General features: G+C 33.6%; 1 protein-coding gene across 3 annotated transcripts in view; it reads left to right on the forward strand.

Annotated features, from left to right (window-relative positions):
• Positions 1-430: 430 nt before the first annotated feature.
• The window catches only part of GMI1 (gamma-irradiation and mitomycin c induced 1), a 40,443-nt gene continuing 13,315 nt past the window's right edge, over positions 431-27,558 (forward strand). The window contains exons 1-23 of one of the 3 annotated variants that reach the window (XM_020350509.3): positions 431-682; positions 932-1,293; positions 1,756-1,788; positions 1,870-1,956; positions 2,044-2,099; positions 3,545-3,628; positions 4,513-4,585; positions 4,901-4,956; positions 5,054-5,159; positions 5,274-5,339; positions 6,103-6,189; positions 6,907-6,957; positions 19,657-19,792; positions 19,956-20,017; positions 20,355-20,483; positions 21,166-21,256; positions 21,347-21,381; positions 22,356-22,431; positions 22,518-22,700; positions 22,992-23,150; positions 24,572-24,593; positions 24,691-24,805; positions 24,877-24,990. In XM_020350509.3, the coding sequence (XP_020206098.2) occupies positions 943-1,293; positions 1,756-1,788; positions 1,870-1,956; positions 2,044-2,099; positions 3,545-3,628; positions 4,513-4,585; positions 4,901-4,956; positions 5,054-5,159; positions 5,274-5,339; positions 6,103-6,189; positions 6,907-6,957; positions 19,657-19,792; positions 19,956-20,017; positions 20,355-20,483; positions 21,166-21,256; positions 21,347-21,381; positions 22,356-22,431; positions 22,518-22,700; positions 22,992-23,150; positions 24,572-24,593; positions 24,691-24,805; positions 24,877-24,990 (2,172 nt within the window). In that variant the 5' untranslated portion in view covers positions 431-682; positions 932-942. Of the gene's footprint in view, positions 683-931; positions 1,294-1,755; positions 1,789-1,869; positions 1,957-2,043; positions 2,100-3,544; positions 3,629-4,512; positions 4,586-4,900; positions 4,957-5,053; positions 5,160-5,273; positions 5,340-6,102; positions 6,190-6,906; positions 6,958-19,656; positions 19,793-19,955; positions 20,018-20,354; positions 20,484-21,165; positions 21,257-21,346; positions 21,382-22,355; positions 22,432-22,517; positions 22,701-22,991; positions 23,151-24,571; positions 24,594-24,690; positions 24,806-24,876; positions 24,991-27,558 lie in introns of those variants that run through there. The other 2 variants (XM_020350510.3, XM_020350511.3) reach the window with 2 other exon arrangements.

Below are 27,558 nucleotides of genomic sequence, written 5' to 3' on the forward strand. Positions count from 1 at the left end.
TTTTGTGTATTGTTTGGTCGTAGTAAAAGACAAGAAAGAGAAGATAATAGTCATGTGGGACCACTATTTTTTTTGTATCATGTGATTTGATAAGATTTGAAGAGATTGTTTGTTATTTTCCCATTTTAACCTCTTACATGTATAAGATTTGAAGGAATTGTTTATTATTTTACCATTTTAACCTCTTACTTATATATATCACGTAAATGTTAATACATACAATTTTTAAACTAATTTATAACATCATTTAAATTATTTAGTTAATTCAAAGTATATGTAAACAAAAAAATTTAACCTTTCTTCTCTTCTCCTCTCCTTAAATCAAACACCTCAATTTTCACTTTTTATTTTTTACTTATTCTCTCGCGAGGAGATGATTTAAAGTCTCTTCTTACCGTCTTAAACAATCCCCATGGTATCAGGCTTTCAGACATTTTCGGACAATAAAACATGACGTGTCCATTTCCTATTGGCTCAGTCCTCGTCCCGCTACGCCTGAGCACACCATATTACAATCTCTGCGACCGACCCTTCACTTTTCCTTCTTATTCCCACTATTCATTCACTCAACTCCTCGTCCTTTTGTCTTCCCAACTTCATTCCCTATTTCATTTCTCCGAGCTTCTGCAGAACCAGCGCGTCCTACACTGCGTTCATTTCAACGTCATTAGGAGCTCGTAAGGTAAAAACATGACAATTTCAATGAGAAAATGTTTGTGTTGCGTTCATATATGCATATGCATATGCACATGCCCTGCGTGTTCCGCAAGGAACAAATTCAACTTCGCTCATTCTTTCAGCTTCCACTGATACGAACAACTTTGCTTGTAGAACAACACCTCAAGTCACATATTGTGGCTTATTTCTTTTTAACTGCGATTTTCTCTTTTCTGTTTTCTACGCGTTCCGAATGACATTGCGCTGTGGACAGGTTGCGAGATCATGGAAGGGGAAAACCCTAGAAAGAGGAGAATGGTGCAAAGCGAAGACGATGATGATTGTGATTTTGGAAAAGTGTTGAGGTTCAAAATCCTATTACCGAACGGAACGAGCGTGGAACTAGCATTACCCGACCCTGAACCGGAAATGCCTTTGTGGAATTTCGTGGGTTTGGTTAAAGATAAGTACTTTGAAGCTCGTAGGCGTAGGCACTTTGAGTCAACAAACAAGTTAAGAGACGTTAACTGGAAGGAAGGTTCTCTCTTTATTCAAGATGCCAATGATACGAAAATCAGGAACGTTATTAAATTGAAAAGCTTTAAGCCAAACAAGTGCCACATTCTACGGCTTCATGTCAGTATACCCTACTCATCCTATGTTCTGTTCTGTTTCGTTACGTAAGGTGTATGTAATTTCTTTTAGGATTAAATATGTTTTAGTTTCTAAATTTTGTTGATTTTTATTTTTAAGTCTCTGAACCAATTTCATATAGAAATTTTAGTCTCTAAAGTTTTTTCTTTTTTATACACAAAAATTTTGACATAAGAAGCAAAATGTTAAAGGAGAAAATTGAAGTTCAGTATTATTCATCGTAAAAAAAGTCACAAAAGTTTATGGTTTAGGATTTACGAATAAAAATATATTTTATCATATTTATATTAACCATGAGCTTATGGGGGAAGGAGTTAGGTAGAAGCGAGAGTAGTTAGATTTGATCCTTGTTGTGTCCTTATAATATTTTACATGATAAAAAAAAATATTATCCATGTGCTTATTTGCTGAATCTTCAACTTGTTTGTATTCTTTCTGAGTCAGGATGGGAGTAGCGATGTTGCCAAGTCTTTCGAGGTTAACATTTTTTGTTGATTTTTGGTTACTGCTGGTAATCTTTTGTTCCACGGTACTATAATGCTTCTGTTTGAAATGCAGAATATGTGGGATTTGACGCCAGATACTGATCTATTACTGGAGCTTCCTGAAGAATATACTTTCGAAACAGCTCTTGCAGACTTGATTGTGAGTTTATTAACTGAACACTGTAGTACTGTACAATGATTTTATTCAGTTCACATCTTGATACTAATACTGCTATTCATACACCAGGATAATTCCTTGCAAGCTGTGTGGTCCAACGGGGAAAATAAGAGGAAGATAATTCGGTACGATTGTATGACATCAATGAGATAGTGATATTGTCTTTCTACTATTATTAAGCGTAGCAAAAGAAAAAAAATCCGCAGTCTGTTATTTTGTATAAATAATTAAGAGGTTCAGGACTGTGAATTAAAATTTATTTTTAACATGGGTAATTTGATCTCAAAGTATTTCTTTCGGTTATGTTATAGTTATTTGCTTTCAATTGATTGTGACTAATCATTCTTTTAAGTACCGTAACTGAACCTTCCATAGAGAAAGATATTAAAAAATACGAAAGGTTGGAATTCATTGTTGTTATTATTACTGTGGTAAGAATTTGTGTCTCTGGCGAAAAAAAATGTGGGTAATTAATATTGAATGAAGTGGGCAGTTAACTTTGTTATATGAACAATTTTTGTTCCTATTTTATCCTAAAGAGATCTATCAGTGAGAAAATATCAAGATATGATAGAAGGATATAAATGTTTTATAAATAATAGACATGACAAATATGTATTCCTTTTATATATTGTGACAGATTATTATTATTTATTACTGAAATGTATTATTAATATCAGAAGAATGCTGTGCACAATGAATTCTGCAAAACCCAGAACAATGATCCCACAAAGGTTCACACCCTTGTTCTCACTAACAAAAAAGCAAAATCTAACTTTTCCTCTCCCTTCTCTCACTAGATAAGGCTTGAGACATGAATTCCCCTCTCTAATTCTCATTCCGTCCCTTTTTATTTCTCCTGCTATATGTTTCCGAACCATGGAGCCAGATAGAATTTCAAAGTATTTGCCCTGGGGGGAAATCCATAACTCATAGTTAACAGTATATTCCACATTCCCAAAGAATTATGGAAATTTAAGATATTTGATTACTTAATGATTAAGCCCTACTCTTAGAATAGTGGATTTAAGTCTAACTCAATCCTACAAAACTGGCTTGTAAGGTGAGGGTTGCTTTCCACTTATATACTATTTAATTGCCTAATCTCTAGTCGATGTGAGACTTGGACTTTTCCGATACAACCCCCTCATGTCCAGCACTATTGGGCTTGGTATGTGGATAAATGATAGGTGACATTTTTTTAATGATCTAGGATTGGCGGGACTTGAATACACCCCCTCATGTGCATGGTGCATGTAACAATGGTGGGTGACCCATTTTTAAGAATCTAGGATAGCTCTGATACCATCTTAAAATAGTGGATTTAAGCCTAACTCAACCCTACAAAACCGGCTTGTAAGGTAAGGGTTGCTTTCCACTTATATACTATTTAATTGCCTAATCTCTAGTCGATGTGAGACTTGGGTTTTTCCCAATAGCCACCATTATTTTTGACGTAACATTTTTCTGTATTAAAATATTACATAGTTGATTTTGTGTCTTGTGTTTGCTTACAAGATTTCTTACACCTATGCACAATGTTCCCTAAAGTGTATTTTATGATTTGCAGAGTAAATCTGAGTAAAGATAAGATTTCAATTTTCGATAATGGCCCAGGGATGGATGACACTGATGAAAATTCCCTTGTGAAGTGGTATCTATCTGATTCTATTTTATTTTATGAACTTAGTATTTGAATCAAACGTCAAGACATTTGAAATTTTTAATATTTAGATATGAATATTAGCCAGACTTGTTTGTCAGAAAAATGCAAAACCAAGAGCCAAGAGGTTGATTTTACTGACCAAGGATATAATGATATGTACTTTCTTGCTTATGTAGCGAAAAAAGTTTTTGTTAGTTGATCAAATTTAAAATCTGTTTTCGTTTTTGGTGTTAATGGCCAAAGGGATTGAAATCTAGATGTTAGGAATAAAATGTCAATTGATACCAATATATTAAGTGTAGATAATAATAGGCAGAGAAATTTTCTGGTTGAAGGTTCATCAGTATGTTTTGCACGGAGTTTGATGGTTATTGTGTTTGGTATTACAATCAAATACACATCTGTGTTTTTGAAAACAAAATTCTAAGAATTAATTGGTACGTGAAAACATTTTCTATTTTAATTAATAATTTTAAAAATATCATCTTGCTTTTACTTTGTTTCCTATTTTCTTTTTGCTAGTTTTACTATTTTCTTGTACAAATCTATAAAAACAATAAATAAGGGATCAAAGTAGCATTTTTATAACTATTAGTGAAAACAAATATTTTTTCGAAGTAAACAGCCCTAACTAAAATTTCAATTCTGTTCACACATTTTAGTTGTTCCCTAATTAACACCTAGTTTTCAAACATGCCAGCCTTTTGATTTTAATAAATTCATATGTCTTTATTTGTACTTTCATCTGACAGGATAGACAGGTTAAATTACATTCACTTTCAATCATATTTTAAAAGGAATTTCTCAGGACTTTTATTGGCTACATATTCTACTGTCTTCACTTGATCATATACTTTTCATCTTTTGTACAGGGGAAAAATGGGTGCTTCACTTCACAGATCTTCAAAATCACTGGCTATTGGTGGAAAACCACCTTACTTAATGGTGCTTTTCATTTTTTCTCTCTTTCTTTCTTTTTATTTTATTTTTATATTTATTTTTATATTTTATGTTGAACATGTTTACGGTAACATTCCCAAATATTGCAAGTATTTTAATTTTTAATCTTGAAGAGCATGGGTTTATGAAATGTGTTAGTAACTAAAGGTATTTCCTTCATATTAACTTTTGTTGAATACACTGCTGTTTTTTCTGCTTATGCACATAGATGAATGTAAATGTTAGTCAAAAGAGGGGACGGGGTAGATTTCTACCGTGTGTTTTAATCTGATTGTCTGTTTGTTGGGGGTAATCGTGCAGCCTTATTTTGGGATGTTTGGATATGGTGGACCTATAGCATCTATGCATTTGGGGAGGTATGATTTCTTACTAATATACAAGTAATTTCCCCATATTATATCTGTGTAATCTGTATCCCCAAATTTCTTACTATTGTTATTTTCACATAATAAGGCGTGCTTCAGTTTCTTCCAAGACAAAGCATGTAAAGAAAGTCTACATGTTACTTCTTGAGAGAGAAGCTTTGTTAAGTACATCTAACTCTAAAGACACGTGGAAGGTATTCATGTTTCCCGAACAAGGCAATGTGTTTAATGCTTTCTTTTTTGGTTATTTGTTTATGCTCTCAACTGACAGTTGGATGTTACTTTTATATATTATCTTTTTTATTGAGACTGGTGGTGGCATCAGAGATCCCTCAGCCAATGAAATTAGGGACTCTCAAGGAAGTTTTACAAAGGTTCCTACCATCTATCATCTTTTGCCTATTTTCATTCTCTTATTTATTTTTATCTTTGTGGATTTTATTTTTGGCTTCAACCACTTAATCATATAATAATAATAATTGGTAAGCTACATGCCCCTCACCATTTGCATTGATGTTTCATTTCGCAGTTGACAGACATATTTTGATTTTGTTACTGACTTTTTATTTGTTTATTTAAGCTATTAAACTATTATTGCTGTCTTAACATGGGATTGTCAACATTTTGGTTCCCTGTAACTATCGTGAAAATTTATCTAAGGCTGGATGCTGGATAATTTTTAAAGACAATCAGTAATTTTTAAGATGATCAGCTTTACACTCTGAGAATGCGGTTTTAATGTCTAGAATAAAGCTATCAGATGTAGGTTTTGCATCTTTCACGTGTTTTGTTGCCTTGAAATCGTATTTCCAAACACCCTATTCAATTTTTCGTGATATGCCATTAATTTTTATTGATAGATCCAGTGTCACATTTTCTTAATATATTTAAGTACTTGGTTTGGTTGAGCCCCTGATTCTTTTTATCTAATCAAGGCACTCCCCATTTTACTTTTTATGCCATATTTACATGAGAAAGTTGGTTATCTCTTTACTTATATATATTCGAACATTAACAAAAACATGTGATATGATATTCTTGCAGGTTGAAACTTACAAGTCCTTTTACTTTACATGAGGATGTTGGTTGTCTCGTTACTTAATTTGAATATGAACATGTGATGTGATACTGTTGCAGGTTGAAATTTACAAGCCAAAAATAAAAGATGTTCACATAAACAGACTCCAGTGCTTCCTGAAGGACATATATTTCCCCTACATTCAGGTTTGAATTCTTCCAATAATTTGATCGAAATCTTTTTTTAATAGGCTAAATAAATATATTAATTCAATGAGTACCAGAAATAATCCCACAAGAGTCTAGTAGAGACTATCAGTAACATTGTACAAGACCTGCAGAACCTGACAACATTTAGATGACTGCTACATAACTGTACATGTAAGAGCATTCCCTCCAGTTAGGTAACCCGTGGTTGCAGTGAATTACAATTGATTAGTTACCCATTAGTTAGTGTTTTAAATAACAGAAATATCTTAGGGTTATCAGTATCTACTTTAATCTTTTTATCATTATCTCTTTATTTTTTTTCTTTTTATATTCAAGTCATAGTTTCCTTATTTTAGAATGGAGATAGTAGTTTTCTCTATAAGAGTATGATTGGAGAATGTAATTGGTGTGAAAAATATTATTGATAAAAATTTCTTTTTTTCTAATTGGTATCTCAGAGCATCCCAACCATGGGAGTTCTGTTTCTGCTGCAACAAAAACAGAGCACTGTTGCCTCTCTAGCTCTGCCGTTAAGGCTGTTGGCGGGCCAGATTTAAATCTTACCATTCGATGTTAATGATAGTGAAAATTCAATAACCTTGTTGAAATAAATATGTTCAAGTGCTTAAAATCCTTTCCTTCTCAGAAGAACATATAAAATATTATTCTTCTCTCAATTGAATATATTTGTTTTTAATTATTTTATTCTTACAGAGTGATGACATGACAGACAAAGGGAAGACTATTACACCTATCGAGTTTCAGGTTCTTGCTTTAGTGTTATATTTTTACAAGCTCATCAACACTATAATCATAGCTTTATCTTGTTGCACATTTATACTATATTATCCAACAAATAAGACCAAATTATATTGAAAAAGGTGTAATGTGAATTTTTAAATATTGACTAGAAGTCGTAGCCTACCTAAGTAATAAATACTGTATCATATTAACATCACTCATGATTAATAGCTTTGAGAAAATAATGTTTGATTGAGATTATCACTCAGCAATCTGAAGTGATAGTATTTACCCATTGACTAAGAGTCCAAGGTCAAATTTTTCTTCTTCGTTGTACCTTTGTTCAGAGCGTACAGACTTTTTATTCATATATCTGAGTGATAGTATCTACCTATTGAACAAGGGTCCAAGGGGTTTGTACCTTTGTTCAGGTCATACGAGCCTTTTGATGTGTATGGTAGGGATGTAAGCAATTCGTGATCGACTCATGCATCCGGTCTCACTCAACTCAATTACATTTTAATAGGTTGGATTGTTTACTTTATCGATTATAATTGGGTTGCATAACAAGTTAAAGGGTTTGTACTCCAATTAACCTGACCTAAATTTTAAAAATAACTAAAAATATTAGTTATCAAATATACATGAGACAACACATTAATTATCGAATAGTAGTGGGATGAAGACACTTTGTGTCTCTATATTTATTTAGAAGTAATTATTAATATTTGTTGAATTAACTGGTATTGTGTGTAGTCTTTCAACTTCAAGGTCTTGGATTCAAAAACTGAATATCGCCTTTATAATAGGTATAGATACATGAAACAACACAAAATTAAATTGAAGATATGCTTGATATATTAGTTAAGACTTAAGTTAATAATCTAATATGTATTCAATCTGATTGCGTACAACTATATATAAATATATATAGAGAGAGAGAGAGAGAGATAATACATTAGTTAAAACTTAAGTTAATAATCTAATATGTATTCATCCTATTATTCTTATTTATGTTATGTTGGGTTGGGTTGCGTCACTACACAAATAAAATACAAATCTAATCCAATCCAACCCGATTATGTTAAATTGGGTTAGGTCCTAAAGGTCTAATCCAACTCACTTACACCCCTAGTATATAGGAAAGCGGATTATAGAATTGCAATGTTCAACATGAGGAGTCTACAATGTTAAAGTAGTAGGGGCTGAAGATGGATGTGCTGGACTGCTGGATTTTAACCTCTAGTATTTCTGATATTCTTTATCACATAATTTTGGTTTAGCTTTCTCAGGTTTGAAGACATTTTCCATCTTGTCAGAAAAACCATTATGAGTATCAATTTTTCTAATATGGCCCATTGTCTTATAATTAGAGCTTTGAGGACTTTAACCATTACCATCACGGCCTCCTCTATTGCTAAGATTTCCCCTTTCTCAAGTGGATACCATTGCTTAAGATTCAGACGAAGATTTCTACTCTAAAGGGTAGGAACAAGTTGTTGTGTTATTAAACTCTCCATTGACAGAAATTCTTTACCGGTCAAGATTTGATGACAAACATGACAAAATCTGGTTTCATAGCACAAAGAATCATCCCCATATGTAACTTGTTCAATTGCTTTCAATGAGTCAGCTTCTAAGAACATCTTCATTTCTTCAACAGTCAATTGGGCTTGAACAGCAAAGGAGATCATATCATGATCTGTTTGTTTGTGGGAAGTTAACTTTTGGGCAAAATCCTAAAGGAGTTGAACATCATTTGCAAAAATAGGAGTTTCAAAAGGAGTTCCAAGTCTTGAATGTTCTAAGGTTCCCTAGTATATTGAGATCCGTTGATTGCCACTAGCGATGAGAATAGGCTAGGTCTTAAATAGGGATTTATGGTCTGACCTCTTTAAAGTCTGACCTGTCCTAACCTGTTTAATAAAAAGGTCAAGTTTAGGTTTTTAAAAGAAGCCTATTTATAAAAAGCTCAAACTTAGATTTATACACAAGCCTGTTAGGCCCGATTATTTTTTCATTATAGGTTTATAAACTTACGGCCTGTGCATGAGTGTACATTAATTTACATGACTAGGTATGAATTGTTCTTTTAACAAAAAATATTCAATTTTTCTCCTATATTTCTTTTAAAATTTAAATTTTAATAATATTGAGTAAACTATATTTTAAAAATAATTTTGTTGATTTTTAAAAAATTAAGTTTATGACATTAATAATTTAAATAGGCTTTAAATAAATTAATAGGCTATACCAGACTTTAAAAAGACCAGGCTAGACCTATAAAAAAAGCCTATAATAAATAATAGGTCAGACTTAAGTTTTAATTTTTTATAGAATAAATCTGACCTTTATATTCAAAGCCTGACTTGACTTGTCCTATTCCCATCGCTATTTGTCACAACAAAGCACGAAACTGAAATACCAACTTCTATCGTTCAATATTATCTAAAGATACTTCGTTACTGTTCTTTTTTCGGGTAATCATAGTAACTTAGTTAGGAACGGAAGTTCAAGAGAACCCTACCAATACAAATAATTGTTTTCATTGTTTTTATGAAGTTATTGCGGGAGTGCTAAAAAAGGAGGAAACAGGTCTAGATGCCAAATAGGTGTTCAAACATGAAGTGACACTTGAAACAGGGTGTGTAAAAGTGTCGATGAGACCCTTGGAGAGGATGCTTTGTCACGTCGTATACCAGAAGGCAGCATGTGTAGCTCACGCACCTGAACGGCGCAAAGTAGCAACTCATAGAGGAGAGCATCGATGGCTGCAAGAGATTGGACTGCTCTAATACTAACATAAGATTAATAGCTTTGAAAAATGTATATATATATATATATTAAACATATAAGGAATCTAAGGAAGATCAGGGAGGATCACGGGAAAAGGCGGAGAGAAGTAGGCAGTAGACTGACTACCATGAACAAGAACAATAAATATGCAAAAAGTAAATGAACAGAAAGTAGATGAACAGAAAGTAAACTTAAAGCATATAAATGTTGAAGCCCAAATGCGGCAAAGCCAGACGAAGAGGGCGGAGGAGATGAGAAGAGAAGAGTAGATTTAATACAAAATAGTTGTATTGATTGACTGATAAAAGATTACAAAGGCTAGAGAGAAGGAGGTTCTCACTCTAACTCTCATGCTTAAACTCGAATCTGCCTAACATCATGGGCAGAGATGCTATTTATAAAATAAAATTTTTTACTGTTACAACAGTAACATTGAAATCCCGCTACAGTGAACAGTAGTGCTCCGCTTCCGCTACAGTGAATAGTGAACAGTTGCGTTGAACATTATCCTTTCGCAGGATGAATAGTAGATTGCCACAGTGCTGGTAACTTCACTGGAACTGTTTATCTCTTCAAACTGGGTAGATGTTTACATACATTGCTGGATTGAAGTGATGCCTATAGATTGTTATGATAATATGAGGTGCAGGGTATTCACAATATAAAATATGAATATATTCACAATATAAAATATGAATATGTCCACCATTAAACAAAATTATCATGATTAATAATCAAACAAGCTGAAGATTGGTTGGTTCGAAATCTGCTACTGAAGCAGTTATTCTTCTTCTGAATTAGCGGCTGCTTCAATATCAATTCCAAAACAGTCATCTTCATTTTGGAAATATGATCCAGATGAGGAAGGAGAGGAGACTTCCTTCTTAGCTTTTCCTTTGGACGAACCTGACTCTGAGTCCGTCTGTAGGAGATCAAGGATTTGATGAAGATTTGTAGCCAAGGCTTCATCACTAGTAGATGCTGCAAGTGCTGCTGCAATTTTGGCCTTCCTATTGAGAAACTGGCAGGTTTCTGGGTCAGCCGTCTTGAGGCTTTTTGGATTCTTCTGAAACCATAAAGCTACTCCTTGGGTGTTTGCTCGGGATGCATCAAACTGATCCCACCATTTGACGGAGGCTTGCTTGCCCAAGATTGGAAGAAGCTTGGAATTCTTTTTATACTGGTGTTGCCAGGCAAAAATCCAAGCTAATGAAAATTTTGGAAAGAAATGAAGAGAGGGATGAAATGGATTAGTTCCTTCTTCAAATCTTGATTTGAATTGGTTGTATCCTTCCTTGATATCATTAGGAAGAATACTTTGAATTGGTCCAAAATACTCCCACCATTCAGCGAACCACTGAGGGAAAAAGTATCGGACTTTCATTTTAAAATAGATTAACCAGGAATGCTTGTGATTCTTATTTTGGAACCAAAAAACATTTGTCCAAGCATTGATATAATCCCAGTAATTGTAACCAATAGGGTCAAAGGGCTGGGAAATTTTTTTGACCTGATTGGGATTGTTCTCAAAATCTTTGAAAGTTAAAATTTTTAAAATTTGGAGAGTTGAATGAGTGATAAGTTGAGTATCACTTCTATCAAAATTGTGTTTGATTGAAACGGATTTTGAATCCACCAGAATAAATTCATAAAATTTCCTAGTCTTATTAAGACTAAGGGGTTTAAAGAGAAATGTTGGTGGAAAGATTTTTTCACAAATTTTATTTGGGTTTGGATCCCAAAATTCAGGTTCCATTTGGATTGTTGGGTGGAATCTTCCTTCTTTTTGCTGATAGGAAGGTTGTTTTGAGGGAATTGGTTGAGGCTGCTCTACCAATTCTTTTGATTGTAGGGTAATTTTGGAATTGGCAATTTCTGAAATAATGGATTTCAGGTTTTGTCCCCAAAAGAGTTGTCGGGTTCTGCTGAAAAAATTTGTTTCCAGGATTTAGAAGGAAGATGGGTAAGCCCGGTATCTTGGAGGGCTTGAAGGGTTGGTATTGCCATTGCATAATCAGATGGCTTGGTGGTTTGCTGAGTAGATGACTCAGCTTTAATTGATTTCTGGGTAGATGACCCAGCTTGGGTAGATGACCCAGATTGTGTTGTCTCCATGGGTGGAGATTTGTTCCTCAAAGCCTTAGACAAGGCTTTATCAGATTGAATTTCATCTGTAGAAGACACAGATTTAACAGATTTGGCTGAGCGGGAAGACCTGCCCAGAGAGATACCTTTACCCCTTCCTCTAGAAGAGGTTACCTTTGATCGTAGTTTTGGTGACATTTCATCACTCTTTTCCTTGTAAAAATTCACGGGTAAGATAGTCAGGTAAGGTGTTTGAGGTGCCTTTGATATATTCTATTTCGAAATCAAAAACACTTAATATAGCTTGCCATCGGGCAAAAATTTGTTTTGATGCAAGATTTTTTACATCCTTTTGTAAAATTTCTCTGGCTGATTTACAATCAACCCGGACTAAAAATTTTTGATTTAATAAATCAGATTGAAATTTTGAAATACAAAGAACAATAGCCAAAACTTCTTTTTTTATAATAGAATAATTTTGTTGGGCTTTGTTCCAGTGTTTTGAAGTAAATGCAATACATTTTTCAGAATCATGCATTCGTTGTTTAAGGATACCACCATAACCAAGATCGGAAGCATCAGTTTCAACGATTTTGAAAAGATTGGGATTAGGTAAATACAAGCAAGGCAAAACTTTGACCTGAAGTTTGATTTGCTTAACAAGATTAGTATGAACATCAGTCCATGGAGGGGGAGATTTTTTAAGCCTATCATGATGAGGCCTAGTAATGTTACTGAGTTGCGGGAAGAAGTCAGCAACGTAATTAAGACAACCCAAAAATCTTTGGAGTTGTGTTTTATCAAGGATTTGGTTGGGGAATTTATCAGCAAATTCAATAACTCGACATATAGGTCGGATGGTTCCTTGGAAAATAGTACGACCAAGGAATTTGATTTTTGTCTGAAAAAGACAAATTTTTGTCTTTGAAACAGCAAGACCATTTCTTTTGATGACATTGAAAAATATTTCAAGATGCTTGAAATGTTGATCAATGGAGTTGGAAAAAATTAGAACATCATCAATATAGACAATGCAGAAATTGGAATAAGGATTGAAAATATCATTCATGATATTTTGAAACTCAGAGGGAGCGTTTTTAAGACCGAAAGGCATTACGTTCCATTCGTACTGCCCAAACGGAACAGTAAACGCTGTCTTGTAGCGATCAATGGGATTGATTTGGATTTGCCAAAATCCTGATTTCATATCGAACTTTGAAAAGATCTTTGCTGAATGCATTCGGGCAAGAACATCTTTTTTATTAGGAATAGGATAATGAATCCATTGGAGAGCCTGATTGAGAGGTTTATAATTGATAACTAGCCGAGGAGCACCACGCTCAATTTCGGAAGCTTTGTTGACATAGAAAGCAGCGCAAGACCAAGGGCTCTTGCTTTTTCTGATTAATCCTTTAGAAAGAAGGTCCTTGATTTCATTTTGGCAATGGATAACGAGTTCATGACTCATTTGGATAGGCCGAGCTTTGGTCGGGATTTGACGATCAGTGAAGTCCTTTTCATAAGGAAGGCTAACCATATGTTTCTTACGATCCCAAAAGGCATTAGGAAGGTCCGAACAGATAATGTTCTGAAAACGATTTTGGAGATTGGTAATACGGTTCTTGATATGAGGTTGAGAAAGTTGGCCTTTGATATGTTTGAAAGAAATTTCTTCTTTGAGGAAATTGATTTGATTAAGCTTATGGTCGATTTGGTTGATACTCCGAACAAGGGGTTTGTTCAGGAATTTAAAGGTAATGGTTTTCCCTAGGTGCTGCGTAGAGATACCTTCGTTGGAGATATGGATTGGGAAAATAGATTTGATGAATGGAGTTCCAAGAATAACGTCATTCTTAAGATTTTTAACCAGGAGAAAAGGAGTTTCAACCTGGAGACTATCGTTTTTGATGGTAGCCAAGGGGAGCTTATACCTTATTTCAAGGCGGGAACCACTAGCAGTTCTAAGCTTTTCAGAGGTTTTGTGGAAGTACTTGGTTGGTATAAGACCTTCCAAAATACAATTAGAGTCAGCTCCGGTATCAAAAAGAGCAACTGTATCTAAGACAAAATCATCGATAAGGATGGTAACATCAACATACAATTTTTGAATGTTACACTGATTAATAAAGGCGGTGAAAAGATCTTCGTCCTCATTGGTCTTCTGATCAGAATGATTACTGAGATTGTCTTCATTGGTATCATGAATCATTTCATCTGAAAAAGCTTCAGTTATTTGAGAAATAAAGGTCTCATGTAACTGCTGCTTCTTTTTGAGATCACGGACTTCGGATTTGAGGAAACAAATTTCTGTTTGAAGGTCTTGAATGGTAACTGGCTTAGCAGCAGATTTTTCAAGACGTTTGAGAGTTTGAGTAAGATCAAACTTGTTATTGACAAACCTGTTATCAGAATGAGTGGATTTAGGTTTGTGAAGAAGTTGCTTGAGCTTCAAAAGATACTCTTCTCGTTCATGAGGATCTTGAATGGATTTTAAAGCGTCAAGGAGGAGATTTTGCTCATCATTGTGAATGACATTAATGAGAGGAGATTCAGAGCTTTCATCAGAAGAGGAAAGATCATCATCAGCTTGAATGTCCTCAGAGGTTGATTGTTTATCTTCTTCATCACTATCAGAAGAATTAATCAAAAGATTGTTAAGCTGATCAAGGGTAGTAGGATCAAGGCTAAGTTCTCTGACCTTAGAAGAAATCCTACAAAACTTTGCTAAGTGACCTTGACGGCCACACTTGAAACAAGTTCTAGTCTCCCTAGGTTTGTTGTTAGGATTGGAAGTCTGAGGAGCAGAATTAGTAATAGGCGACCTATTAATATTGGTTTTTCTAGACCTAAATCTGGAAAATTTGGGTCTAGGCTTGCTAACCTGATGTTGAGGTGATTTTCCTGGTTTCCTATGTTTTATCCTGGCTGGGTTCTTAGAACAAGGCAAACCAAATTGCTGGCAAAAGTTTCCTAAATCCTTACGATTTTGGGCTTTTTCTTTTGCTAATTGTTTTTGGATGTTATCATCCTGACAAATTTTTAGGGCCACTTTCTGGACATAAGCTATGAGATTTCCATAACTTAGTTGGCCATAAGGGATGTCGCCATTGAACTGGGTACGAATTTTTTCTCTAACCTTGTCTCCTAAGGATTTTGGGAGTCCGGCTAGAAACTTTTCTTTCCAGAAAGGTTGGTTACTATCATCCCTGGTGTAAACTCTAGTGAGAAAGGTGTCTTTGTACCACCTAAAATCTCCTAAGGTTCTACATTTAAGATTGGATAGGAGTTCTCCAGAACGGTCTTTCCAGATATTAGGATCTCCTATGAAGTGTTTGACAATGACCATAATAAGGGTGTTAACAGCATCGGGAATAGGTTCTCCCTTTTGGATGATGACATTACCCTCAACATCAGTCTTGACAGCAGTGATAATTTCATGTTTCTCTTCATCAGAAACATAATTATCCCACCATCCTTTAAGTTGTCCAGAAAACCCAGACGTTAGTATTTCAACAATGGCTTCATCTGCACTATCTAAAGCTGTTTGGTAGGCTGTAGAAACCATGGTCATGTGTTGGAGAGTATTAAGAATATTATACTCGGTCAAGCCATCTATATTCCATTCATAGATGTTGGTTGCACTGAATGACCGAAAACTTTGATCATTCTTTTCTTTAAGCAAAAGGTCAGGGGCTGTAGCCCGATTGTAGTAAAGCTTTGAAGGTTGCTTCCAGATAAGCGCCTTATTGATAACAGGATTAACCCTAAGAACGGATTTTCTGCTAGGCTCAGTATCATCGGAATCAGAACCTAAGGACGACGTTCCTATCTTATTAATCCTAAGAGATTGGTCTTTCTGAGAGACGCTCCTAGTAACCGGACCAGTCTTAACAGAATCAGCCTAGGAGGTACTAGGGGTTTCAGGAATGACAATAGAGTTGTCCTTACTGGAGTCTTCTAAAGACTTAGTCCAATTTTGGTGGATGGCTCTAAACTTATGCCTAGTTTGACTAGTTAAACTAGTAGGTTTGAACAAAGGTTTAGTCACAAATTGGGCTTCACTATCCTTAGTTCTGGAGGTAAAAGCTTTACTAACTAGGTTTTCTCCTAAAACTTGGAGATACTTGTTAGTATAATTGTTTTGTTCCATAAGAGCCTTAATATCCTGGGCTCCTACAGATTCATCAGAATTATACTTAAAAGGTGAAGCCAAATACTTATCTTCTAAGTTTGGGATAAAATAACTACTATTTGGGAGGAGATCCGACTTAACAAGTTTCCCATCTTTACGGTGCCAAACAGTAATGGTATTAACAGAAAGATCTTCTGTGATTGTGGTAATCCAAGGTGGACTAATCTTATTTCTACGAGGGTAAACATTAAACCAATCGAAGAAACAAACATGAGTTTGGACGTTTTCAAGGAAAGTATAATATTTAGATACCTCTGAATAATATATATTTTCTGCTAGGATTAACCCTAAGTCTTTAGAAGACTCCAGTAAGGACAACTCTATTGTCATTCCTGAAACCCCTAGTACCTCCCAGGCTGATTCTGTTAAGACTGGTCCGGTTACTAGGAGCGTCTCTCAGAAAGACCAATCTCTTAGGATTAATAAGATAGGAACGTCGTCCTTAGGTTCTGATTCTGATGATACCTCTGGTATCAGAGCCTGATGGGGAAGTAGGAATTTATGGCTGGATCTAATTTGCTTATAATATTTAAATTATGCTGTAAGGTTATTTTGTTGATGGATATATACTCTAACCTTTACCCATATCTTTTCAATTATGGTTGTATTTTCTATTCTGTTCTTGTACATTTTGTGTTACATTTCTTGGTTAAGCAAAGATCTATGGTGTTTCTAGATCCATGGTGCTTCTGGAATGGGGCGTGGAGGCAGTAAGACCTATGGAAAGGCAGTAAGTCCAGGATGTTTATACGCTGATCGTAGATCATCATGGATATTAGGTCATCATACATATTTGCCTGATCAGAACGTTTGTAAAGTTTCTTTATAAAATGGTTTATAGGCTGGACAACTCTGGATCTTCTGGTTCAGAAGAGTGTTGTGAACACCCCCAGAGAGACTTGTCACTAAGTCGCAACGATGCCACGAACTAAACAAAAAAAAAGAAAAAAAAAAGTTTTTTGGGTAAAAGTCAGTTTATGTTCCACAACTAATTGATAATCTTATAGGATGATTTTGTGTTAAAATTGGATTAGATCCTGTTATAACTTTTTTACTGAACTATATGATGGCGATGATATTTGGAGGGTTAATTCATTGCTTGTTTTCACCATCTTTTTGCTCCCTTCCTCTCTTTTCTATCTTCCCAGTCATGTTTAATTCCTTTGTCTCAAAGTTTTCTTGCAAATCGTCCACTCCTGGATCTTCATCGCTCTCTGAGCAACAATCAAAACCCCAATCTTCAAACATTTTCAATGAAGAATTTTGTTTTGAAAACCACAATCAGGAGCTTGATGATTGACAGCTCCCAAAAGTCTCTGCCAGTGAAATCTACAAACTTGATGGTAAATGGTTTAAGCAAACCGATTATATTGTCAAAACCACTGAAAAACAAATTCCCCTCTCTAATGAGGAAGAAGAATTCCATCTTCTTGATGAACAATCTCTTGTTGAACAAGCCAAAAAATACAACTACCTTCATATCGGTTGTATTCAAGTAGCCATCAAACCCTTAGGAATCGAAGGTCTAGATAGCTCTATCCTTTGTTGTCTTCGTGATCTTAGACACCTTAGGTTTAATCAATCTCTGATAGGAACTGTTGAGACCTCCCTTGCTAAAGGTCCTATCTTTTTCAATTGTTTCCCCAACCGTACTATCAGCCTCAAAGATCGCAACATCCTTGATGCTCTTTATCTTCAAATCCAAACCAAAGGATTACATATGAAACCAGGATCTATCCCTTTGCGCTCATCTATAGGGTTCAGTACAAGGTTATGAACTCTATTAGCTCAAAAGTTTACAAACCTCCTGAAGTAGGAACAACCACCCTTTTCCTTACAGACTTTAGTAAGGCTAACGTAGTTGTCCCTGTTTCTATCAAATGGGAAGATGTTACTCTCCTTGATAGTTGGACGGTAACTAAGGCAGTAACCCCTGCACCTAGACCAACCCCTGAGATTCAGGAAATCAACCAACACCCAGCCGGTGAAGTTACTATCACCTTCAACCGACGCAATTCTTTTTCATCTTTTAGATCCAATTCTGTTAGATCTGATAATTTTAGATCTGCTAGAAGATCCTTCTCTGCTGCCCATTCAACGTTTAACCTCCAAGGATTAGACAACTCATCTACTATTCCCAGAACAATCTACAGTAGGAATGAGGACGAAACTTCAACTGAAATTCACTCTCCTACCCAATCTGAAATGCAGTATGGTCAACCATGAATAGGTACACCATTGATAAGCCTACCCTTCATAAGGAATTCTACTCTGGGGAATGGACATCCCAGAGACAATGGTTTCTTAATAATTTTAAGGGTGACCTTAGGTCAAAGATCATAGACTCGTTCTATACTTTCCTTGAAAACGTCCAAACTCATGTTTGTTTCTTCGATTGGTTTAATGTTTACCTTCGTAGAAATAAGATTAGTCCACCTTGGATTACCACAATCACAGAAGATCTTTCTGTTAATACCATTACTGTTTGGCATCGTAAAGATGGGAAACTTGTTAAGTCAGATCTCCCCCCAAATAGTAGTTATTTTATCCCAAACTTAGAAGATAAGTATTTGGCTTCACCTTTTAAGTATAAGTTTGATGAATCTGTAGGAGCCCAGGATATTAAGGCTCTTATGGAACAAAACAATTATACTAACAAGTATCTCCAAGTTTTAGGAGAAAACCTAGTTAGTAAAGCTTCTACCTCCGGAACTAAGGATAGTGAAGCCCAATCTGTGACTAAACCTTTGTTCAAACCTACTAGTTTAACTAGTCAAACTAGGCATAAGTTTAGAGCCATCCACCAAAATTGGACTAAGTCTTTATATATATATATATATAAGGAAACGTCCAAACTCATGTTTGTTTCTTCCTTATATATATATATATATATATATATATATATATATATATATAAGGAGGGATCCGATTATTCGAGGAGTGACTGTACCTAAATTTATTTTGTTTAATAACCCATGTTTTATATACAATTTCAATAATCTAACCATTAAATTTAAAATTTTTAATGCATAGATCAATTTTGTAATTTTTTTTTAAAAAACATTGAAAACCATTTGATATTTCATATCATAAATTCAAATCAACATATAAAATGCTTTTATGTTATTCGTCAATTGAATTAATGTTCAAATTTTTTAAAAATTTGTAAATGTGATCTATGCATTAAGGACTTTAAATTCAACGGTTGAATTGTTGAAATTTGATGTAGAATATGAGTTATTAAATGAAGTAAATTTAAATAAATTTACTCTTAAAGTAAATGAATCTCTCATCTCTATATGTATAGTCTAAACATAGCTACAAAGGAGGAGAAAAATCTATGATCTAGGATACCTATACAATAGGTACATACAACAAAAATCAGCTTATAAAAACTGTACGGTAAACATGACGTCAATCTATATGTATAGTCTCTTTTTCTCATTTTTTTCTCTTTTGTATGAGGCTATGATCATGGGTTTAGTAACATTTATTTTAAAAGCATATTTTCACTTAAGAATCATATGCCCTACATTTATATTCAAATTTGCATGTTACTTCAGTTTTTTAAAGAAAATAAAATTGTTATGCTATGAAAAACATATTGCAATATTATGTATGATTCCAATGTATTTTCTTTTATTTAATAGGTCAATGGTGTTGATTTGACTGAGATTCAAGGTGGTGAAATTGCAATTACTAATTTGCATTCTAGCAATTGTCCTGAGTTTGTTTTCCAACTTCACCTTTCCTTAGTACGGGGCAATGATGGCATCAAAAGTGCAAGTAAACTTTTAAAACTCCATGAACTAATTCATACAGATAGTGAGATATATGATATGATATGTCGCTATATCGTTATGTCAAACGTTTATAACAATAATTCTTTCTCTCCAATTAACTGTAAAGAAATGTGAAAGCAAGGTTTATTTAAATTATTGTATTTTAGGTTCAAAAGACTTCCAAGAAGCTAATGCACGCTTGAGGTTTGTGTATCTCCCATTCACAAAGGTAACAGGCACAACATTCACTTCCCATTTATTCTAAGGACCTATTTTGATAAACTTTTCTATAAATCCTCATAAGAGAAAAACAATAAGAAGAAAAAATAAAATACATAATCTAAAAAATAACTTATCATAAGTAAATTTGTAGAAACCCTCTCATATTGATATTAGCTTTTTCAAAAACTTGTTTTTAACTTGTGCATAAATTAATTTTCGCCTATGGAAAATATTATTTCAATTTTTCATTTTATTTTCTTCTCTTATGGTGCTTGTAAAAATATTATCCAAACAAGCCCTAAATCTCAATTTCAAGGTCAATCCAATAAATTTGTATGTTCCAGGGAAAGGAGAATATAGAGAGGATTTTGGAAATGTTATCTGCTGATGGCTTTGTAATAAGAGAAAACTTCCAAAGCTTCAGTCGTGTCTCTGTTAGGAGGCTTGGTCGTCTTCTCCCAGATTCTCGTTGGGTAAACTTCCAACCTTGGCTTTTAACTTGTAAAGGAAATTTCTTCTGTACTAAGGTTCTAGTAGCCGTTTCCTTATTATTTTTAAAGCTATACAATTACTTTACGGTGCAATGCAAAAAAGATTTCTTCGTAGTTTTCATCCAGTGTTTTTGATGTGAGCTTGTACAATTGTACAATTGTACAATTATTATACTTTAACCTAGTAGAAAATAGAAATATTGTAAATAAGATACCAGATATGTCTCTGACATGGGAGCACAACGTAATATAAAAATTATAGGACATGACACAACTATAATCTAAAATATAAAATCAATCTACAATTAACATAAAATGAAAATTTTAATCACAAGAGAGAATTCATGTTCTCTAAATGAGCACAAGTTATTATCCAAGTATTTGAAGTATCTATGTAGTGTCTTGCTTGTTGGCATAAACTTGAGCTTTTGTAGAAGCTGTCTTGGATTTAAGAGCAGGAGCAGGCTTACGCAAGCACAACTAATGGAAAGAAAATTTGATTGTTCTAATTTGGTGTTAAATCCTTATACATTTCCTTTTGTTTTTGTTCATATTGATTAATTTTATTGGTGTGGACATTTTCTTATGTTTTTTTTTTTTTTTATATCTTTTAATCATCTCGATTTAATGATTTCTGTTGAATTGTATTTTAAATTTTGGACAGACTTTACTTCCTTTTATGGACTTAAGGAACAAAAGGGGAACGAAGGCTGAAATATTGAAGAGATGTTCCCTGAGGGTGAAATGCTTCATTGGTAATAATAGTAGTGATATGTCACCATATTTTTCATTATAACTATCTGATTGTTTGTTTGGTCTTCTGAGTCAGATTTTGTAATTTGCAGAAACTGATGGAGGCTTTAAACCAACACTGTCCAAGGTTAGTCTAGCAATAATTGAACATCTTTGTAAATAAATGTTATTATGCTTACTATACTATTGTTATTTTTACATTTCTGTCTCTGATAGTTAAGCAATTTTATCTTGAGTTTAAACTAATTATCTGGACTATAAAATGATCTCAACCCAGATTAGTAAATGACTGACTTTTCTTGATGCACATCAGATGGTTGTTGATTAGTTTGATATAGTGGTTAAATGTTATTTAGAACCAACCAACCCATTCGTTATGTTTTATTGTCAACTAAAATTCGAATTGGAGCTATTAACTATTATTTCATGCTTGATTTGTACACTTTATTGTACCACTATATATGTTTACCTTTATTATGTGGCAGTAATTTACTCTATTTTTTAATTTTATTACACAACCTTCAGTACTTGAAAAAATTAAATTGTTTATAGATATTCAATAGAATATTGCAGAAATAGGTTGTTTTCCATGTATGGAGTTAGAACCTTCTAGGTTTGGCCATATGGTGTATTCGGTTTTATAAAATGAGTTGAATTATAGCCTAATATTTTCCCTTTCTGCCAGTTGTTTTAATAAGTATTTGTGCAAACTATGTAACTTGCAAAATATATGGTTCAAGAATCAATCGATCCCAGGAAAGCCGTTAACTTTCATTAACTTGCACACTTTTTTTTTTTTTTTTTTAATCTCTATTGGTTGTATATTATGTGTGTACTTATAAAGACAGTATTTACTGAAAAAAAAAAAACTTGTGAAGAGAGTCTTATGTTCAGCTACACATTGACATACTTTTTTCACTTGTGCTTATTTGTGTACACTTGAAAGCATGGTTGAGTAAAATGGAAAACAGGATATAACTATGGATAATTAGATAAAGAAGCAGTTGGTCTGTTTTATTATTTAGGAGTGTGCAATAAAATCTGGTCTTTTATTTACTTGTTCTTGATTTAACTGTCATCGATAAACTTTTGGGTTTTCAGACTGATCTAGCTCACCACAATCCTTTCACTACTGCTCTGAAGAATTTAGGCAATAAAATTTCAGAAAAAGAGAAGGGTATTTTCGTCCGTTAATTCTGATAACACTTTTCAACTTTATTGTCATGGTTATTGGATTCTAACTCATCATTTTTTTAAAATCAGATGTTACTGTTGTAATTCAGAAGTCTACAAAAGTGTTAAATCTTTCGCAGCTGGAAAGGGAGTATCAGGAGTGGATATTACAAATGCATAGTCAGTATGATGAAGAAACTGATTCTGGCGAGGATCAACCAGTTATAATAGTCGGTCCAGCAAATAAAAAGGCACTTGGCATCTCCTCAGATTGTACGAGTCAATGAGTGAAGGATTTTAATGGCAGTCATCCATTTCCCCCCGCCCCCAAATAATGATCTTAGCTTTATGGTATTTCAAACGAATCAAACCAGGGTTTTGAAGAAATGCAGTTATCTCGATCCTTTTCCAACTTTGAGCGAATCCATTTTATATATTAAACAAACTTTAATAGAAAAATATAAATATTGTCACGCTAGTGAAAATGCACAAACATATATTTGAAGCTCATGAACAAATACAACATTTTTTTGTCTGATCATCTTTTTTATTATCAATATGCAGTCATCAGAGTCCATCAGATTTTGAACAGAAAGGAAAAATCTTGGAAACGTGGGCAGAAAATTAAAGTGTTAAAGGGTGCATGCGCAGGTTGTCACAAGACCACTGTTTATGCAACCATAGAATACTTTTTGCTTGAAGGTTTTGAAGGAGACACGGGTGGTAAGCTTTGTGATTGTAGTGCATATGTAAAACACTTATTTTGACAATCCCTCTTTCATCTCATAGGTATGTAGTTAATCATAGTGGACATTCCAATATAAGCTATTAATATAAAGGGGAAGTAGTCACTGACTTCCGTCAACTTTGTCACATATGATGGGTATTCAGTCATAAGCAAGCAGTGATGAATAATTGTTGCAGTACAAAGTTGTCAATTTTTTTTTTAAAATTAAATATACTTTTTAGTCTTTGAAATTTCGTTAAATTTTTGTTTCTAGTCTTTGAAATTTCGTCAATTTTTGTTGTCTTTGGACAAATTTTTTTCTTCTAATTTTAATCCCTAAATTTTACTAATTTTCACTTTAAGATCTTGAACTTTTTTTTTTCATTAACATTAACATTTTGGTCTTGACATCAAAATTTTTTGTTTATGGAGAAAAAATTCAAAGATTAAAACTACACAAAATTTGTTTAGAGGAAAAAAATTTGACAAAAGTGCTCGACTAAATATATATATATTTTTTAAAAAATTTAAACTATATCGTTTTCGAGCTATCAACATTTATATAGTTCTATAGACAACCAAGGACTAATAAATTTAATAAAAGTAATTAGTAATTAGTCACAAATCATGTCTTGTAATTGTTAAGAAAATACATTTTAAATTTGAATTAGTTTCAATATTATGAAATAGGGTGAATATTCAAATTTCTCTCGAAAAATACTACTGTTTTGTTCCTCAAATATTTAATTACAAATATCGACACTTAAAGTCTATGATTAAGTGGTGGAAGCACTACAATATTCCACCTTTATATTTTTCTCTTCAGGTACTAAGTTGGGCTGATTGAACTCTTTTAAGTATTGATATGGGTGGTTATTTCATCTGAATAATCAGTTAGATGTCAGAGTCTGAATAGATCTACCACTAATGCATAAAACATTAACTTGACTGTAACTTCAAGAAAATCTATAAAATAATTGTAGTTTGCCAATGGGGGTTTGTGAACATGATAGGATTGAAGTCTCATGACGGTGCAATTTATTATGTGAAACAACTTACAGTCCCTTCTTCTGTTGTCTTGCTTTGGTTGGTTTACTTAATGCTCTTTAACCTTAACGTGTATGAGAAATATGTGAAATTGAAGTTTGTTTTTTAATAACCCAAAGTAACTTAATTAGTTTATTACATCTTAAAGTTTTATTTTAAACTGTTGCTCTCCATACCCTCTATACCAAAAATAAAAAGAATAAATAGGAGCCTTTCCACTCTTACCTTGCAAAAACAGAAGGAATTATTTTATTAATTGATGCTTATGTTGTCCCAAAAACTTTGACTTTTAACTTCGCCTTAGAAATTAAGTTTTGATTTGATTTGATATTAAATTAAATGCTGACATCTTTTATTTTCTTTTTAATAGGAGAAGCCCGACTAATATGTAGGTTAGTTGTACATATTCTTGCCAAACTTGGTTTAGATATTTTTGTGGTTAAAAAGTTATTTCTAAAGATTATTATTGCTGTTTGTTTGATTTTAAAGGACACTAGATGTTCCAGATGAGAATGGATGTTTCCTCTCAGTCACGGATAAAAATGCAAGTTTGGACATTCGTGACTCTTTGTCTTTACCTATCAATGTGATTGATTCTGGAAAGGTACAGTGATTATATGTTTTTGTGTTTTTTATTCATTTGAATGAGTTTCTGATTTTAAGCATTTTTAACAGGTACTAGTTGTTGATAGTATTGAATGGAAAAATCAACTTAATAAGAAACAAAAAAAATCTCCTTCAATTGACTTGCTTGTTGCAAACCATAATGAACTTCTGGAGACAGAGGGGGTTAGTATTTTTCCTACCCATAAACTTTTTTTTTCCTCATAAGATATTTATACTTTCAATTACTTCATTACAACTTAGTTAATAAATTATACTTCAAAATTGTCATTTGTTGGGAGTGGAAACATGATTGCTGTGTGCGAACAATGCATAGGCCTAGTGTTGAAATGGAACCTTTTTAAAGTTGAGAAAATTGTAGTCTTAATTTCTCAACATCAAGTTAGCTAAAGTGGGGAGATTTACCCAAGTTATAAATAAGAAGTGTTGAGGTAATATGCCTTATTATTGTGGTATCCTAACAGCATTCCCTTGCGCTCAAAGGTGGACTTATTCCGGTCTCCCTACACTAGGATTAGATAAACTTTGATATCATATTATTAAGAGTGACTTGGTCTAATCCAATCCCAAAGGCTAGTCCAGCAAGATTATCTAAGTCATTCATTACACGAGTGCTTTGTCTTTGTCACTAGGGTAGTCAATTTTTAACATGATTCTTCTGTATGTTATTTTTAATTTTTTAATTTTACATCTCGTGTCACTAAATATCACGTCACTTATGTAGTAACATGTTACTAAACAACTTCAAATTTAACAATTAACAAACATTAAAACTTAGGATAGGATGGAAATTCGGTTTTTTTAAAAATAGGAAACTAAATGTCTCTATTTTAAAATAGATGGACCAAATTGCAGATTGACAAAAATAGAAAGATCAAAAGTACAATTTATCCTAAAATAAATTTCCAAAACTAAAATCATTTTGGTTTGGCTCTTAATTAGGCATTATAGTTAATATCAGGAAAATATATAATTACAAGCATATATTTTATTTTTCTCAATTATAAAGAAAATCTGATATGTAAGAAAATAAGGATATATTTTACCCTTATTTTTTATTTGTACATGTTCTCCTTTAAATAAAAGGACCATTAACATGTAAATAGAAAAATTTAGATTGAGCCTAACTTTTTTCTATTGTAACCACGGTGATATCTGTATAACTAAGAGTGTTTAAAATTGAACCATCCCAAATGAAAATCAACAAACCAATCCAAAAAATTGAAAACTGAAGGTGTGACATCCTTTACCCTACTTGTCATAACACAAATAAATATAAAACTAAATAACATAATCTATTATAAATAAGGCCAAATCGTTCTGGTAGAAAGAATGACATTGTTAACATATCTAAAATGTGGCAAAAATAACTAAAATCATAAAAATTAAAATGAAAGTTTTCAAATTAAACAACACAAGCAAATTCCTAAACTAGTTCTAACTACATCCTAATGTTGCATGTCCTATCAAAGCATAACCAATTATAGAAGTCTAAGTCTTGTCACCAACATCTTCAACCTTATGTTGATGATCATTTGTATAACATAAGAAAAGACAACTAAACAAAAGCAAAGGGAGTGAAAAATATTTCACTTTAGCTCATGATGTAAAAATGAAAACAAATAGTCAAAAACAAACAAACATACATATATACATAGTATAGGTGGATAAGTATCAATAACACACTCCATTCATTCATGACATAATAATTAAATAGCACAACATTATAATGCGCTATGCAATGAATACGAACTACATGTTATCATGCATGTGGCGCTAGTCAAAACAACATAGGGTGCATTGTTGCCAGCAATAAACATAGAGTAGTCTAGGATTTCTTGCTAGGTCATACCCTCAACGCACTTATACTAGGAGGACATACTACTAGGGTTTGGTTGGACAAGATAAGCCGTGTAAGATACATTTCATCCACACAAAGGGCGAGACTAGAACTTCTAAACTAAGTTGTCCCCCATAACTAATCCTTAAGCTTTTACACAAGGGAGCCTTCCTTGGTAGTGTATTCCATATCCTACCCTTGAAAAAACATTTTGTGCACTTGTTGCATGGCAAAAAGACTTATGCCATAACATTCGCATGATCTCACTTCACATGTCACATTTACTTATACATTCATCGGTTATTCCCATTCACAATTACATAACATCATATATATCATAGTTTCCATCCAGGAAGTACATCATAGAACTCAAGAGGGACTCAACTCAATAGAGAATTCGCAGGAGGATGGTGCCAAGTGGCACTTATCCTATGCTTGGTGTGAGTCCTCCATAGGCCAATGTTGGTCTTTGTTTGGACCACATCTAGTGTGATTGAGCTCACGCCCGACCAGAACACAATAGAGAGACCCTTGGAGTGTCCATGTTCGATGTGAGTCAACTCATTCCCACAGAAGTGTCAAAGGGAGTCCCTAGAGCTTCTACACCCGATGAGGGTCGTCTCGTATACGACATGGGTCATCTCATGCTAGGCTTGAGAGGTTCCAAAAGCATACACTACTGTTGGCCACAATGGTGCCTAACATGCCTCAAGTTGCGCCCGACTCCATATCAGGAACAACACACACATAGTAGAAATGCAAGTTACAAACCAAAAGAGTTACACATCCAAATCTCATTTCAATCGGAAAAAGTGTTCTAAAACATGTACTTAACATTCTAAACGATGCAATTTACTTATACAATTACATACATCAATTAATCTCTAAATACA

The sequence above is a fragment of the Cajanus cajan genome, chromosome 9 (assembly GCF_000230855.2).
Source record: "Cajanus cajan strain Asha chromosome 9, NIPB_CcT2T_4, whole genome shotgun sequence".
Lineage (NCBI taxonomy): Eukaryota > Viridiplantae > Streptophyta > Magnoliopsida > Fabales > Fabaceae > Cajanus > Cajanus cajan.